The 18,033-nt window shown below is 40.0% G+C and overlaps 1 protein-coding gene across 5 annotated transcripts in view; it reads left to right on the top strand.

Annotated features, from left to right (window-relative positions):
• MAST4 (microtubule associated serine/threonine kinase family member 4) overlaps nucleotides 1–18,033 on the top strand; it is a 414,954-nt gene that overhangs the window by 375,080 nt on the left and 21,841 nt on the right. For all 5 annotated transcript variants that reach the window (XM_054032193.1, XM_054032192.1, XM_054032196.1 and 2 more), the window contains 5 exons: nucleotides 6,895–7,103; nucleotides 8,393–8,531; nucleotides 9,705–9,837; nucleotides 10,591–10,756; nucleotides 15,420–15,521. In XM_054032193.1, coding sequence (XP_053888168.1) covers nucleotides 6,895–7,103; nucleotides 8,393–8,531; nucleotides 9,705–9,837; nucleotides 10,591–10,756; nucleotides 15,420–15,521 — 749 coding nt within the window. The remainder of the gene's footprint in view (nucleotides 1–6,894; nucleotides 7,104–8,392; nucleotides 8,532–9,704; nucleotides 9,838–10,590; nucleotides 10,757–15,419; nucleotides 15,522–18,033) is intronic.

Here is an 18,033-nt window from a genome sequence, read left to right as displayed (position 1 = left end):
TTCCTTTAATGCTCCCTAAATTTTTAATTTTCATTACTGTTCAAACAGATTTTCTCCTAATTTTAAAATTTCAAATGGTAACATATAGGAACTCTTTGGTCCACTCACTGCAGCTGCCGTCAGCATGCCTGCACAATCAAGTACATGTTACAATTAGTTTTATTAGGTGTGTAAACTCCCCATTTGGATTTGTTAGGCAGTTGCTTTAGTTTTGCATAATAGTGCCTGCTTGATATGGTGCCAATTACATCAGTTGAAAAAGGGGTGGTGAATTGAATATTTGGGATGGGTACATGCGACATACTGGCCAAGTGTCTCTCTTTCCCCACTAGTGTCTGATCTATGTAGAGTAAAAAGCCCTAATACTGCTACTAGCTAATCCAGTAATTTCTGTCAGTTGAATGGTAGAGGCTAGTATTTTTGGTGTTGAAGGCCCTAGGCTCAGTCTCCATTGAGGACATGTGCATGGTGGAGTCATAACAAAATGGTGGCCCATCGGGGATTTGAACTCTTGTGCCCTTCAGATGCTCAGATGAACGTCCCATAATAAGAGGAGTAACACCCTGGGTAAGTGTCTTGCTTCTCTCCAGTAGATGGTAGATAGAGAAGAATAAGATCCTTCTAATGGTACCAGCTACGGAGTTAGCTCAAGTAGTAGAGGCAGATACTTTTGATGCTGAAGGTCCCATTTTCAATCACTGTTAACTGTAGGGTGTGTTGCAAAGTGCTGGAAAATAATTTCTCAATCGAATGTTTCAATTACTCCCAGCCCTCCCTTTTATTTGGAATGCAACAAATTGGAACTTTCACTGAGATGATTCATTTTATAAAAAATCTAGGCAGTAGAATCATTGTTTTACACGAACTTTTACAAACAGTAAAGGTGGGAGGAGATACTCTTAAGGAAGGTTTACTCTAGAAGTGCTACATCGGCGCAGCTGCATTGGTGAGCTGTGCTGCTGTAGCGCGTCTGGTGAAGATGCTCTATGCCGAAGGGAGAGCATTATCCTGTCGGCATAATTGCTCCACCTCTGTGAGAGGCAGAAGCTGTGTCGGCAGGAGAGCATCTCCTGCCGACATAGCACCAGTGTGGACTGTGCTTAGGTTGCTGTAACTTGCGTTGCTTGGTGGAGTGTCTTTTTCACACCCCTGAGTGACATAAGTTAGATCAACTTAAGTAGTCCGTAGATATTGAGAGATGCTTTTTTTCAGCTTCAAGAACAAAAATCTACATGAAGTAGTCAAACAACTGCAACTAGTAGCAGGAGGAAAACAAAATTATTGGGTTTTATCAGAGGGGTAGTTGATCACTTAGTGTTTGGATATCAGCGAAATATCCCTACTTCTAATCTTAAATTATTACCTGTACACTTATCACATTGACAAACCATAAATCACAGTTGCCTGGATGGTTTCCCTACATCATAGACTACAAAGCCTCAATTCTAGGGTGATGCAGAATTCACAAATCTCTTCTCAGGAAACTGTACTTGAAAATGAAGCTGCTAGCACTTGAGATAGACACTGTAGCTTTTAAACTGCAACTATAGCAAGGAACCTCATTTTTCCCTAAGGAGTTCAAGGTTCTTTGATAAATTAGGAAACCAGGTCAAAGAGACTAATGCAGCTTCTCTAGCCTTAAGTACCAAATCTACACCAGGTTACAAAATGTGGAAGTCGTAATAAGGGCTTTAAACCAGGACTGAAGCGCTGTAGTTATTTAAGGGAAACCACATGCTCTTCCTCCTGTGGCACATTTTGAGGCTACCTTGTGCAGGAAAAGTCTTCCACGACTAACATCTGCATTTGACTAGGTAAACCTTTTGAAAATTTATTTTTAAATCTCCTTTAGCTGTGGGGGTGTATTATCCTCTGCATCTAGCCCAGCCAAGTCAGATTCCATTTTTTTCCAGAGCCAATGTTTTCAGGAAATAATAACAGGATTATTGAAGTAATTAATATTAGAGCTGAAATGAAGCAATATTTGAAAGATCATGTCAGTGATGAGACTTTTTTGGAGGAGTAAACTTTGCTTATTGTAATTAAATGTAAGATCAATAAAATATAGGATACTAGTGCAAAACTTTGTCACTAAATATAAATGCTGTTCATCACAGTGAGACAGACTATGCAAGCAAACTCCAGCAGCTATGCCAAGAAGTGGATAGAAAGGAAGGTAAAAAACCCAAACCCTCAGTTCCAGAAACTAGAAGATTAGAATAATGCCATTCAGAACCAGGAACTCTGGATTGTCCAGCTGATTGAGACAAAATTCTAGTTGAATGCTACTTAGATGAAGTAAAAACAAGTGCAAAGTAAGAAATAGGTGCCCCAATGAGTCTTCTAAATATATTCTGGATGAAAAAGTATTTACCCTCTGTGCGATTGTGCCCACTTACTTAGTTTCTGGGCACCAAGGAAAATTTTGGTTTGCAAGCAGTGAATGGGGCCAGGTAAAATTCCTGGGAAGTAATGGGCCAGAACTTCCCGAGTGCTAGAAATAATAGTTTACTTGTGGTAGAATGTCTTGCTGACTTGTTGCAAATAAAGCTTATCACCAGGGATTTATGAGTGAGGACGCCCAGAATCTGAGCATTCTTGTAACACCATGTGGACTCTGAATGAGCTTGTATTCCCTTCAGGGTTGACTATTGCACTGGCAGCTTTCCAATGTTGTACAGAGGAGTGTTTGATGGGCTTTTGGGATTAAATATGCATCCCATTTTACATGTTATCATGGTCTATAGCAAGGGTTTTGACCAACATATGGAAAAATGCTAAAGCAATTGTGTAGCTGGGAAGTAAAAATAAAACCTGTAAATATAGTCTCTCTAAAAGAAATAATATAGCTGGGAAGATTAATATCAAGTGAAGTGCATTGGGCTGACCCTTTAAATATGGTCAGCACTCAAAATTAGAAGCAAAAGAAGACAAAAATAGTCCATTAATTACAAAAGCGAAGGGATTTCCTGGTATGCTATCTTGGGTTAAGTAGTGTTTGTTCTCATGTTACTAAAACCTTGTGACCTTCTAAAAAAAAAATAAAAAACAAAGGAAAGAGCTGGAAGAGAGAGCCAATTGTCTTATCAAAGTCAACTGGGCAGATATCCACTAAGAGGCTGAAGGCCAATTTTATTCTCTACTCGCGCTTCATCAATCCCCTCCCGTGTGATGATGTATCCCAAGTTTGATCAGCTGTTCATTTTGCACATAGATGCTTCAGCCAATACATGTGGGGACAATATTGTTTCAGCTTCAGTGCTATACATTTCAAGTAATAGCCTGTTAATCAGAAACATCTATCCAAGACAGAAATAAGCTACCACTTGCATTCAAAGAAGGTAGAAATCATGACTTTGAAATGTATCACATTGAACAGTTGAGGAATAATCTGTAGTATGCTCCAGGTTTTCCCATCTATAGCAATAACATCTCTGCCAATGTCATGAAATAATGAGACCATATTTTTGCTACTGTTAATTTATATAGCTTATAGTTACCCTCCAATCCTAGGAGAAATCTCTAAAATTAAAGGTATAGCTGTAAACTGGACCACTAGGGTGAGCTGTTCATTGTGGCTCCTATCAAGCAGCACCGCTGTGTTGTTATTGAAGGTAAGGAAAGGGAGAGAGGCAGGAAAATCAGACCTGGAAAGAAAAAAGAGGGAGTGAGATGCAGGGGTGTAGAGGATGTGGGAAGATGACCTACAATATAATGGGCCCTTCAATATAATGTGGGACTTCCCCCTTTATTTGGTAAGCTGTTGTACAATCATAGAAGCCTAGTTCAGTGGGTTCGGGGCAGATCAGAGTACAAAAGAGCATGGTACAGAAAAGAGGCCTGCCTAGGAATGTTAAGATGCAGCAGGAGAAGTTTCTGTAATTTTTTTCAGTCTTCTTGCAATGAAGTTGTGATAAGTTCAGCTTCTCAATCAAGTGTTTCTGTGTATTCCTCCCAGCCCTCTCTTCCATTCAGAGTGCAACATATACAAAGACTTGGAAAGCAGCTGGCTTTCCTGATGATGTATATAGATGGTAATTCACATTACTAAATTCCCCCCCCCCCCCTTTTTTTTTTTTTTTTTTTTTGAAACTGCAACAACGTTTGTACCTTTTTATTTAACTCTTCTTCCCTGGAAAGTCTTGCTATTCAACAACCATTTCAGTGATTGTTCAGCACATTTAACTACCAACTTTTAACTCCGTGCGAGTTGAGAGCACACTCAGGATTCGGATCTCAATGACTGTGGTATAGAGTCGTTTCAGGTATGCTCAGGATATTGACAGGTTGGGGGGAAAGAAATGTAGCATAACTACCATGAATTCAGTGTAATATCAGAGGAAGAAAGGAAATCTACAACATGAATGTATTTGGAGCCACTTTCTTCATTTCAGCAAGCACCAATATGTGAGAGTGAATTCCACTAGACACTTTCAAAAACCTATGTTTACCCATGTCTCCATCCGTGTTGACACAGGGCATAGCTTCAGATATAAATACAAACAAAAGGACAAGGAGTCAAAAATGCTGCAAGTTGAGGTGTCCTCCTGTGGCACCAGCATGAAACTCAGAATACTCAGTTTCTGATTACCTGAGTGAATATGGCAGTCTGAGATCCCACGGAATTGAATAGTGAATGGTGCCATGAGTTTATCTTCTTTGTCAGGCACGTGGGAATGTAAAACGCTGCACAATATAAACAATGTGTGCATGTGTTTATATACATGTACTGTCTTCTGCTCCCTATTGAGTTTGGTACTGCTTGAAGTTGACAAATATTTTCTGAAGAAATGTGGACTGCTGAGCCCTGTTTACATGGAAGCTTATGTGGCGTTAACCTGTGACGTTAAAGGCTGAGGTGGTGCCATAAGGAAGTGTTATATTAATTAGATAAAGGCTCTGATATTAATCATGATAATTTGTTTGGCAAGTCAGATACGTTTGATCTTACTAGTTCCTGTGATGTTGTCTTTAAATTTAAATTACTAGCTGCACAGCTCTATAGATTGTGCAGAAGGAAGCATTTTTATTAAGGCTCAATTTTAATAGCCTCCAATTAATATCTATTACTGCATCTTTAAGAGCTCATCTTGCTAAGCCTGGCTGAAGGGCAGCTTTTGGAGTCCATCAGGAGCGCTTCATAGGCCCCAATCCTGAAAAGGGAGTTCCTTCACAGAGTCCTGCAGAGTTCAGTGAGACTATGTATTGACATCAGAATTCCTTGGAAGATCAAGGTTTCAGGCAGGTGAAGGGATCACTTTCCCACACATAAGATGTCAGAAGGTAACAAGAATGAGAGGGTTGAAGTAGGGAAAAGAGAGGAGGACAAAGGGACAAAATTGGTACACAGAGGCTGAGTTTGACAGGAAATGGGGACAAAGAGAAGAGAGAGGGAGGACAGAAAGAGAGCAAATGGGAAAAGAAGGGGGTTAGAAACTAAGTGAAAGGGAGGGTGGGGACAGAGAGGAAAATAAATATCAGGGAGTGGTGGGAAGAGATGGAGGAAGAAAAGAAAGAAGCCAACAGGGAGGAGAACTGATCTGTGGAGTTGCGTAACTAACTCTACTAGTAACTAACTCTGTTTTTTATTCCACTTGGGAGGGGCATGAAACAAGAGCAGGTCTTTGTAAAAGGCACAAAGGGCAGGGCTTGACTCACTGCCCAAGGTGTTTTCCACCTAATCATTATGATGTAATGTCTTTCAGCTGCCCTACCCTTGATTGGGGACTGTACTTTCAGAGACAATGGAAAGGATTAATGACAACCTTTTCAATCAGAGAAAACACTCACCAGGAATAATCACAGCACAAAAGAAATAAGAAACAACTTTGGCTGTTCAGAAGGGTTTATACATTTCTCTAGTGTGGGGCCAGAGTACTCTTTATCAAAAATAGTGAGACAAAAGTAAATGCTGAGCTGCCTTTTTTATTTAAATAATTATATCGAGATATAAGTGGGCCTCTGGGGGGCACAAATTGAATTAGAAACTACATAATCGACTTCTGCCTTTTTCTCTGCTTTCTCTGTCTCATCCTTTCCTTTCCCCACACCCTAACTGCTATGATAATTACATACTAAAAGTGCCCTGAGCAATAAATATTACAAAATAGAGGTAATGCAATGTAAACATTTTTCAGGATTTGCCTCCAGGGATTTTTTTACATCCTGTGTCCATGCTCCAATGCAGGGGTCATGGACTGTGTGATCTTTCACCAAATCCTGGAAGCAACCAGGGCTGCTCAGATGCTGCTTTGCTTTCACTCTGCCCCCCCTAAATCCCAACCCAGATGACAAGAAGCCCAGTCAGTGTTGCCCCAATGGAATTTCTACATATCTAGGCCAAGACTTAATCCCACATTAATATGGAAGCTAACACGGTGATCCATTTTGATGGAATCAGCCACTGCTGATCTGCCCTGGGTAGTGGTAAATGCTGATGTTAGGGACAGGGTGACTGTAACAGATGAGGCATTTTGCAACTGGCAAAGAGAGAGAGAGCTATCCCACTGAGCAGTGTTTGCCCTTCCAGGCATTTCACATATGAAACCTCATGAGAAATCCATGACTTATTTGAAAATTCCCTGAAATGGAGGTTGAATCATAATTATGACACACACTTGCAGGATAGGCACTTGTCAGAATGATTTATAATATTGGCCATAGCTGTTTTTTCTCTATGAATCCTTTGCAGGTGGAAATGCCCATTTGAGCTGCGAGCATTTGTAGGCTTTATTTAGGTTTTTTAATTGTGTGTAGTTGATATGTCAATTGAGGCTGCATCTTGATCATAAACAAAACAGTATGTGGGAGCTCAGATTTGAAAGACTAGTTAATAATATATAAATAAATCTAGTCACTGACCCCTTTTTTCTCCTGTTGTTTGGGCTGTTTCAGTGCCGTTTATTTTGTGCGACATAAAGAAACCAGACAGAGATTTGCCATGAAGAAAATTAACAAACAGAATCTCATCCTCCGAAACCAGATTCAGCAGGCCTTTGTTGAGCGTGATATCCTGACATTTGCAGAAAATCCATTTGTCGTCAGCATGTACTGCTCCTTTGAAACTAGACGCCATTTATGTATGGTCATGGAGTATGTGGAAGGTAAAGTATTTGTTCTCTTTACAGTGGGAAGAAAAGTGTATTTTAGCATCAAAAAAGGAAAATCAGCCAACACAGTATTTACATTACAAAAGCTCACCTATGTGTTCTCTGTACAGTAGCTATGTACACGTACTATCTAAATCCACCAATGAGATGGCTTCATTCCCAATCGTTATCTTTTGGTGATTGCCTGTAAAATGCTTGTCTTGCAGCTCTAAAGAAAAGTAATGCTCTTTGAATGAGTTAGTTCTAATTTATAATCATAAGTGTCCTGTAACACTGGAAATTCATGTGAAAATAAAGTTAAGAAGTTTTCTTCTGCTTTTGAAATTTTCACCACTTGTGAAAATGATAGTGTATCTGAAAACAATTTACAGTAACAAGCTTGAAACATCAAAGAGACACCTTCAAGGGGACCATGACATTGAGAGGAAAGAAGGTCCAGTGGTTAGACTGTTAGCCTGGGTCATGAAAGAGAGAGAGATCCTGTGTGATCTTGGTTGGTCTTTCTGGGTGTCAATTCCCCATCTGTAAAATGGGTATAACAATACTTCTCTACCTTATAGAGGTATTGTGAATAAATACATTAAAGAGTAAGAGACATGCAGATTCTATGTTGATGGGGCCATATTTATATGTTAGGTAGGTAGATAGACTAAGGGCTTGTCTACACTTACAGTGCAGCTGCGCCACTGAAGCCCTTAGTGAAGATGCTACCTACGCCAACAGGAGAGTTTCTCCTGTCAGTGTAGATACTTCACCTTCTTGAGAGGCAGAAGCTATGTTCCCAGGAGAAGCCCTCCTGTTGACCTACCACTGCCTATGCTGGGGGTTAGGTCAGTATATCTACATTGCTCAGTGGTGCGGATTTTCCAGACCTTTGAGTGACATAGTTACGTGGGCGTAGTAGTGTAGGCCAATCCTAAGTCTTAATGATGGTATTTAAGGTAGTGAATCAAAATTTAGCACACACAATTTTTTTTTTTTTTTTTTTTTTAAAACACCTGAATCTCATTCAGGGTCTAGGATATCTTTATGCTGCTTCAGCACCAGTTTCTACTTCCTCTCCCTCTCAAGAAATAAATAAATAAATAAAAATTGCTTGTATGAAAATAGTTTGCAGAATAAACCTAAAAGACAGTATTCAAATAATGAACATTCAGAATCCTCGTTGTGCAGTTGGTAAATATATGGAGGTCCACGTATGCCTGCATGTGCAGCATGCCTTAGTTATGTCTGCACCTCAAAATATATGATACCACCTAGAACTTTTTGTTTTATATTTTCAGGTGGAGATTGCGCTACTTTAATGAAGAATATGGGTCCTTTACCTGTGGATATGGCAAGGATGTATTTTGCTGAGACTGTGCTAGCCTTGGAATATCTGCATAATTATGGAATCGTACACCGGGATTTGAAGCCAGACAAGTAAGTGTATAGAATATAACCACAAACGAACTTTGTCTGAAAATTAGTCATATATGAAAGTTGTAATTTTGCTCTGCAGAAAATGCATGTTTGGTTATGAATATTATCCCATACATTCAGAATTCTCAGATAATAGATTCATAATATGAGTGGGGTGGTTTAGCCTTAATTATAGATGATGTGTTGATTTTTACAATCCTATAGGCAACGAGAGGCTGTAAGACTAGCATGAGAGAAATACATTTTTTCTTGAGGCCGAAATGAAGGATATAATGTTTGGCCAATAAGAGCAAGCTCTCTCTACGTGTACTTTGTGTACCCTATTTAATGCTGAATATGAAAACAAAATTGTACATACAAATTCTTACAAGTGTTAAATGGGTAATCTTGCCCTTCTGTCACATTTCTGCAGTATTTGGGTTTATAATACTTCATATCTTCTGTAAGTGTAAACTGCATTAAAGCAGGTTGCTGAAATAAAGACAGAACCTGACATATCTTCCACTAATTTTCATTGTCACTTGTTTCAAAACACATTTGAATCCCAAATGAGTCTGAGTCAAAATACCCACCTGGTTCTGTGTATCTATTGTCTGCCAACTTAATATCTGTCAATTTCTTTTCTTTACCCATCTTCTCCCCTATTTAAATGAATGGCACAGTTAATTAGAGGTAGAAAAAACTAATGCCTCTTTTTCCAAGTATCAGGGAGTAGCCCTGTTAGTCTGTATCCACAAAAACAACAAGGAGTCCGGTGGTACCTTAAAGACTAAATAAATCTGTTAGTCTTTAAGGTACCACCGGACTCCTCGTTGTTTTTCCTTTTAAAGTTAGAATCTATTTGTATGTCTTCCAGAATGCTTGCCATTTCTTCTTGTGCTAACTACACTGTGCTATATTTTTTGTGGTCTTTATGTGGATCCTTTTAAGATCCTTTAACTATTAGGTGTTCAAGCAGATATAAATTATGGTTTGTTTAAATCCAATAACAACAACATATGTATCATACATTTGGTAACTTCCTGGATGCCTCTGTGTCTAGCCCAGTAGCTTCCTAAATTGTTTTTTAAACAGGTATGTAGTGCTGTTAAAGCATTATTCTGTGACTGTAATAAACAACCTAGTACAGTTTTGGCGTATGTTATAGTAATTGAGTGTCATTTTGATTTGCAGTTTATTAGTAACATCCATGGGACATATTAAGCTTACAGATTTTGGGCTTTCTAAGGTGGGGCTAATGAGCATGACTACAAATCTTTATGAGGGTCATATTGAGAAGGATGCTAGAGAGTTCCTTGACAAGCAGGTAAGGGATGCCTTTTTTTCATTTTTACACTGAGAGATTAAATAACGCTGTATTTACCAATGGGATATGCCATAATACTATATAAGCCATTATTATTTCTGCATTGGTATTTCAGATGTATGCGTCAGAGTTACCTTTACTGGTGCACTGCAGATTGTTCCATGCTTTTTTCCCTCCTGCATTATGGTCTATTAGTAAGATGAACGATCTAATTGTGTGCAAGTGAGATCGTGAGAGAGACAAATGGAAAACTGTTTTATAAGGAATTCAGGAGTCTCAGCAGAGTATTTGCAGAACTCATGATGCATTGTACAATCAAGGGTGCTAAAATCCTAGCTATGGCCCATTTCCCTTTAAGCATGCCTCATTACCATTTACCCACAATCTGTTCACTGTAAAAGTTACTTAAGGTAAAACCATCACAACTTTCATGTAAAAATAAAGATATGTTTAGATTAAATAAAACAATTGTTTTAATTGACTCTTGTGTATAAAAACAATATTTTAAAACTCTATTTTTCGTAAAATGCATTTTTTGCATACAATACAACCAATTAATGTAGGTCATTCTTTTTAAAATATTAATTGTACTGCAAGCTGAACAGTGTAAAACATGCTGAAAAGAACGTTTAAAATTCTCCATGTTTTTTCTATTATCTTGCTACATCATGAGAATTATTGGGGAAATTTAAGCACAATAGCTAGGGTTATTAAACTTCACTTTTTTAAACATTTTCTTTTTCTCATTTTTAGGTCTGTGGCACACCTGAATATATAGCACCAGAAGTGATATTGAGGCAGGGTTATGGCAAGCCAGTGGACTGGTGGGCCATGGGAATTATCCTTTATGAATTTCTTGTTGGGTGTGTGCCATTCTTTGGAGATACACCAGAAGAGCTATTTGGACAAGTGATCAGTGGTAAATATCACCATGAAAAACTGAATTTCTTAACCTGCTGAAACCAATCACTTAATCAAAAAAGATATTTAAGAATTTACTTAAAAGCTAGCATTTTTCAACTAGTTGTGCCAACTCATGTTACTATAATACCAGCCATCAAAATGACGGGTGAAATTTGAACGAAAAACTGAACTTGTATTATACATCAATTATGAGTTCAGAAATGCAATAACACGATAGGTCGTGTTTCTAAGTACACTGATTAAAAAGAAAATAACTATTAATGGTTGGACAGTCAAATAATTTGACTGTCAGTCTTTCCAGGCATTGTACCAGAGAAGAAAAGGTTAATGTGGACTGCATTTGCAGAAATGGAAAAATGCCTAATGGCACAATGAAGAAATTAACAAAAATGTAATAAAACCCTAAAACAAATGTCTCCCAAATAATAAATAATGAAAAAGAGAGGGAAATGAATTCAATTCACAGATTGTTAATGATTTCATTGGTGGTTGTTATAGTGTAATGTTATTTCTGTAACAGCTGTTCTTCTTTCATTTAAAATTCAATAACCTTTTAGATTTTAACCTGCAAACTGACCCTAAGTATTGTCATGCAGCTTGTGGCAAAACTAAATGATAATTAAACAGAATCTCTCACTATCCTACCTGCTGTTTCCATAAATTTCCCAAATGCATAGATGTAGATTGCCTCCGTTTTATGCCAAAAGTTTATCAGAATGACATCTCTGTTATTGAATGTCTTCCAGTCCATTCTAAGGTATACATAAAAGGTCCACTAGCTAAAAAATAAAAAAAATCCCATTTAGTATGTTAAGGAGGTGTTCTGTTATCATATCACTGTTCTCTGTCTCTGACTTTGCAAGTCAGGCATGTTTGTAATCTTTAATGAAGTGGATTTGTGAATTGCCGGCAGTATATGACCTCTTTATACAATATCCTAGCTGTTTATGGATTTATAACCATGCTGTTTTCTGATGTGATACACCAAGGCCTGAGTGGCAAGGGGAATCAACTGTTTAATTAACACAAGCAGCAAATGCTGGCTTTGTTCTCGATGCCTTACGGCTGAAATGCATATTCATGTTTTATTTTATCCAAATCAGATTTAAACTGCAGTAGAAGCTGCAGGCAAACAAACATGGAAATAACTCATGGTTTTTATTGCATTTACACACACACACACACACACACACACACACACACACACACACACACATATCTTTAGGCTGCTCTCTTAGATTGTGGGGGGAGGAGAGATATTTTATTATTTATAACAATTTAAAAAATGTATTTTGGAACGTTACAGTTCATGCTATATTCTTTCTTTTTATAAATTAAATTGCCACATTTTAAATCTGAGGCCCTGATCCAGTTGATACATAAGCTTGTGAGTCACTGTCTGTGTTTGACTGCTCCCAATGACCTTATATGGATGATTCACGGAAGTATTTGTAAACTCGGCCCCCCCCTTTTTTTTTAGATTCAGATTTTTGACTTTTTTTTTAACCTGTATCAGATTTTTCCTTTCTGTTTAATTGTAATTATTTTATTGAAGTCATTCATATTGCCAAATCATACAAGATAACTCCTTTATGCAGTGAAAATAGCCAGGTCCACATGTATTGCACAGCCATGGAACTGGCTGTAGAATCGAACCCTTGCTACAGTTTTGTTCTCCAGGCTTTATCGGTGAAGTCCTGACCCCATTGGAGTTAATGGGAAAGCTGCCATGAACTTCAGTGGTGCCACAGTTTCACCCTAAGTGTATGTCTACACACCAGCTGAGAGGTGTAATGCCCACACAGACAGACATTCACGCTAGCCCTCTTAGGCTAGCACCTAAAAATAGCAGTGTGACACTGCTGGCTTGGGCTTAGCCGCCCAAGTACATACCCAGGGGGGTTGGGCAGGACTGTACTCGCTCAACTAGTCTGAGTCACTGCCTGCCCCGCTGCAGCCACACTGCTATTTTTAGCACACACGAAGTTAGCGCGTGTGTATCTACCTGCACTGGGAATCCAACCTCTCGGCTGCTGTATAGACATAACCTTAGAGCAGAGCTTCCCAAACATTTTTTGTCAAGCTCCCCACTTCAGAGATTCATGTCCTGTGCATGCCGCCTGTACCCCCGGGGGAGGGATGGCCGGTACCCACGGGAGGGGCAAGGGGTACTCATCATGTGGAAGTTGAGGAAGCCTTCTGCTCTCTGCACAGTTGTGCAGTCTTGGCTGCCTCCCATGCAGCAAGTCAATGGGGTCGCTCTGAAGGGCCGAGCTCAGAAAGGGAGCTGAAGGCTGCACCTCACTGGCTCCCTGTCAGGCAGAGCTCCCTCTTGACCTCAACCATTCAGCACAGCCCCGGTTCTGCCCGGCAGGGGCCATGAATGGGGCTCTGTGCTCTGGGACTGCAGTGAAAGGGTGGATCCAGTAGGGGCTCTGTTCAGCACGGGGGTCAGTATTTCTGGGGTGCAGCCTTCTGCTCCTCGCTCACAGAATCCCTGCCAGTGTCCCCATCAGAGGAGTGTAACTGCAGGAATGGACGTGAGACAGGCAGAAAGCCTGGTCCTGGCAGCCGAGACCTCCTGCAAAGAGCACTGTCCGCTACTCCTGCTGGATAGAGCCCCCTCCTGAGCATGGCCCTTCGGCGTGGCCCATCAGGTCCTCAGGACCTTAGGGCATGCCCCACAGTTCGGAACCTCTCTCTGAGTATATTTTGACTAGCTTTTGCTCCTGTGGTAACGTGTGTAAATTGATTACTAATTAATTTGAGTTAGTTAAGATCTTTGTAAGTGGTGAGCTTGGCTGGATCCTGAAACAAATGTTTCGGCATGTTAGTTTACCAAAGTCTTCGGTCCATAAAATTGACAGTCAGTTAATGCCAATTACAGTGGAAGCAAAATCTCTAGCTAAGCATTCATTTAAAAAAAAAAAAGTCTTTTAATCCGTATGGATGTGGGAAAACCCCTTAAGAACATGAACCAAATGTTAAACCTATGTAGTATTTTCTGCATGAGTTTGCAGAAGGCCTGAAACAACAGATATGACTCCACCCCACACCCCGACCCCATCCTCGATATCTTGTATACCTCTGAAATGTAAACATGGTGATTTAAATGTCATCCTTGCTAATTATTTAATTGTTGGTCATTTTAATAGAAAAATCCACTTTTTTATTGTGTTTAATGCAAAATCCCAACTGCCACCCATGTCTCCCCAGGTACCTCAAGTCCCAGTTGTCTCCTGTCCAGCTGCCAACATCTCTAGCTTCTCTCTGACAGCTTGTACAATGAGTCCATATGTAGATTAAAATAAATCTGACATTGAAAATCTATGGAAAATCAGCACAAAAATAAATTGAATTAAATACGAAAATGGGCCCTCATTGCCATTGTATTTGAGCACCTCAGAGTCTTTAATGTATTGCCCCTGTGAGTTAGGAAAGTACTGTTTTCTCATTTTACAGAGAAGCTAAGTGACTTGCCTAAGGTCACATAGGAAGCCTATGGCAGAGCAGGCCCCTTGAACCCAGGTCTCCCATATCTTAGGCTAATGCGCTAACCACTGGACCATCCTTCCTCCTTATGGGGTTTGGTGTTCATTTTCATATTGAAGTCATTGCAGATTCCCATGTTTTAATTTAAAGGAAGGTTGGGCAGAATTTCCAGTCTGCCGTGACCAGGGTGCTGCAGAATCCAGGAGACTTGCCACAGAAATTAAGTCCATCTTGTCATGAAGTACAGAAGACCTTAGTGATAGTCAGGGTTAACTGAAGTACGTTGATGGCTTTTTTTCTCTTAAGTAGAAGAAACATAGGAAAAAACTACCACGTTGGCTTGTAGCTCTGTAAACCATAGGCACCGACTCTGTGGGCTCCAGGAAAAAAAATGGAAAAAAATTAGCACCCACCGGCAGCCAAGCTTCCCTTCCTCCCCCCCCCACCCCGCCCATTGGCAGTCCCCGCTGATCAACCTCCCTCCCTCCCCCCAGCTGTTCTCCAGTGTGCAGGAGGCACTGGGAGGGAGGGAGAGGAGCGGGGATGGGGAGTGCTCAGGGGAAGGGGCGGAAAGAGGTGAGGTGGGCGTGGGAAGAGGTGGGGTGGGATTTGGGGGAAGGCCTGGAGCTGATCAGGGGTTGAGCATCCCCGGGGAAAATTAGAAGCCGGCACCTGTGCTCCAAACCATAAGGGCCAATCATACAGCCTTTACTCACGTGAGTAACGACTTCAGTGAAATGATTAGCATGAGTGAGGATTACAGAGGTGAGCAATGATTGCAGGATTAGGCCAGATGGGTCCATCTTATCAGCAGTTGCCAAGGAACAGAACTGGAATTTAAACCATAACAATCTTTCAAGGGAAGAACAGCATAGCAGTGCTAAGCACAAATATTTTGTAAACACTATCACTTCTGCCTCTTGTTGTTAAGAGCTGTTTAAATCACACTTTGTTGCAAATAATATGAATAATGATTAAATATCTGAGCTTTGAAGAATAGATGCAGATTGTGTTATGTTTGAAAGCAATTAACATGTAACAAAAAACAACTTGACTAATATGCTGTGTAGGAAAGGTCGGTTTCATTTTAACTAAGCTGACCAGCATCCTTTATGGTACTGGAACGGGACTAAAATAAATTCATGAACATCTTTCTTTCATACTAGATGAGATCAACTGGCCTGAAAAGGATGAAGCCCCACCTCCAGATGCCCAGGATCTGATTACTGTACTGCTCAGACAAAACCCTATGGAGAGACTGGGAACAGGTTAGGGGGACAGGATTTTAAATTTTGCTCATGTGCTAGAAATACCATCTATGTTGAACATGTCGAGGCTTTTGTTTGCTTTTTTGTTTTGCCCATGAAACATCTGTGCATGTGTACAACATGATGCCAACTCATTAGCACAAGAGTGTGTTTTGCTGGTTCGGTTTCTCTTTTGCTGATTCAGAGCAGTAATACTGTAGAGGGACATATATGAGTGCAGTTGTCATCTTATGCAGTCATCTTATGCAGTTTCCTCTCCTCTTATCTTGTTTCAATAAATAAAAGATCAACTTCTCTTGAAGACAATCTGTCTAGTGCATGGAATTGTTAAGCTCGTGAAAATGCAGACTGTTAAATAACTTAATTACAGAAATAGAGAGCAGTGAATCGACATACAAGAGCCACTTTGTGTGCCACAAATACCATGACCTGGCCAATGAACCCCCACCGGCTTCAGAGCATATGATTGCTACTTGAACTAATTACTCAAAAATAACTGCCTGAGATTGCATCATGAACTGTCTTATTACTCTTATTCAGTGCTACTGCCTTAGTACGAAAAAGAATAAAACTAAAAGCGTGAGAAGTTAAGGAAATAAATGGAGAGCAGTGGTGAATTCTCCATCACTGACAATTTTAAAATCAAGATGGGATATTTTTCTAAAAAGATCTGCTCTAGGAATTATTTTGGGGAAGTTTTATGGCTGTATAGGAGGTCAGACTAGATGACCACAATGATCCCATCTCCTCTTAGAATCTATGAAGATAAGCTGCTGCCTGCTGTGCTGTGGGCGTTCTCTCTCTAATCAGTGCCACTCCCAAGCCAATCTAGGTAAAGAGGCTGATATGTGAAGTCAACTGCAGATAGACCTGCATAGGCCCATAATGCAGCAGTCCATATTAAAATCTGTGTGTGTTTGTTAGCTCATCTACATATGGACTTATTTTGGGAATTGTAAGTTTGGGGGAGGGGCAGGAGTCACAAAATTATTGCAGAGGTTGGGTCCATTGTCCAGAGTTTTAAAATGTTCAGTGATGTGCATTTTTACAGAGATAATTTTAAAATATGGACTGTCCTTTTTAATTGAATAGTAAGGACAATATTCTGACCGGCCCTAAGACAGCCAGGTGGGGTGATCCATCAGCAGTGCCTTTGTGGCCACATTACAGTTCCCCAGACCTTGGGTGGTGATGTGGAGAGAGGTGAAGTGGGAGCAGGAGGAGAGGCCGCATGCCAATGGCCTCAAATAGGTGGGCAGGGAGTGAGCAGAACTTTGGTTCCAACTCTCCCCCCCACCCTTGCCCACCTCCAATGCACTTGTTAGCGTACAGTATGCAACATCCAGGAGAGAGCTATATCAAATTACTCTCTTCTCTCCTCCATATCACACGGAGCAAGGTGGTAATCACAGTTCCCTCCCAGGGCTTCTCCTGAGGCAGCACAGCTTTGTACACCCCATACATAGGGCATTGCTGTAAGCAAATGTCTGAAGAGCCAGAACTAGCTCAGCACTTGGTGGAAGGTTTTTTTAAATATATTAATTGTAGACCCTGTCGCTTTATCGCCTGATCCTTCATAGTACATGTAGTGTTCGTGCCAAAGCTGCTATTCTATGACTGAGCACTAGTAGAGGCTCTGTCCCCTCCCCCAACACGCACGCACACCCCTACACACACACACTCTCGTGCGGTAATGGTCAGTGCCTCCAAATGTAACATCTGCTCAATTTATTTACTAGTTTATTTCTTCAACTGTTCTTGGTCTCTTAAGAGTTGAGAATCTGAGAAGGGGAATCCGGCAGGCACTTTGAAGCTCAGAGGGGTATTAAAAAAACTAAAGCAAAACTTCTAAAGTGTCAAAAACAGCTCACAAAAACAGCGGCTGCAATGTGATGGGTCCCATAGGGGCACTGGAAAATACTGCTCTGCCACACATTTCAAATGACAGCCTTGTGTATATAATACATATTTAGCTGGCTGAATAATGCTCCATGAAAATATATAATTGCATATTTACTCAGGAGACTGGAGTGGCTTGGTCAGATTGTAAGGAAATGAATAGATTTTCTGAAGCACTTCCATAAAAGAAGGAAAAATAACAGAAATATAAGAGGAACATTGTATTAATACTAAAATGTGGCACAAAATAATCACATAGCTTCAAGATCAGTGTTGGAGTTAAATCATTGTATTCTTGCCATTGCAATTAAAAAAAAAAAAAAAACAGCTTCCACTGTTGCATTTTCCTTTTTGGACTATCTGGACTAGTTTCTTGCCATTAGACTTGTTTTGTTTTTATTATTTTATTTATTTTAGATTTTTTTTAACTTTCCATGAAACAGTGTTTTGGGCTAAACTTCCTCTTTAGAAACCAGATCGAGAATCCAAATCACCACTCTTTTTAAAAATAGACAGACACCCTTCCTTAACTAACAACAAGCTGGAATTGTGTTGTTTCTTCTGTCTCTCTTCCCCGTCCCTGACTCAAACAAGCATACACTGTGTACACTTC

The sequence above is a fragment of the Malaclemys terrapin genome, chromosome 6 (assembly GCF_027887155.1).
Source record: "Malaclemys terrapin pileata isolate rMalTer1 chromosome 6, rMalTer1.hap1, whole genome shotgun sequence".
Classification (NCBI taxonomy): Eukaryota; Metazoa; Chordata; order Testudines; family Emydidae; genus Malaclemys; species Malaclemys terrapin.
The sequence above is the reverse complement of the archived record's forward strand: the minus strand, read 5'-3'. Positions and strand labels throughout refer to the sequence as shown.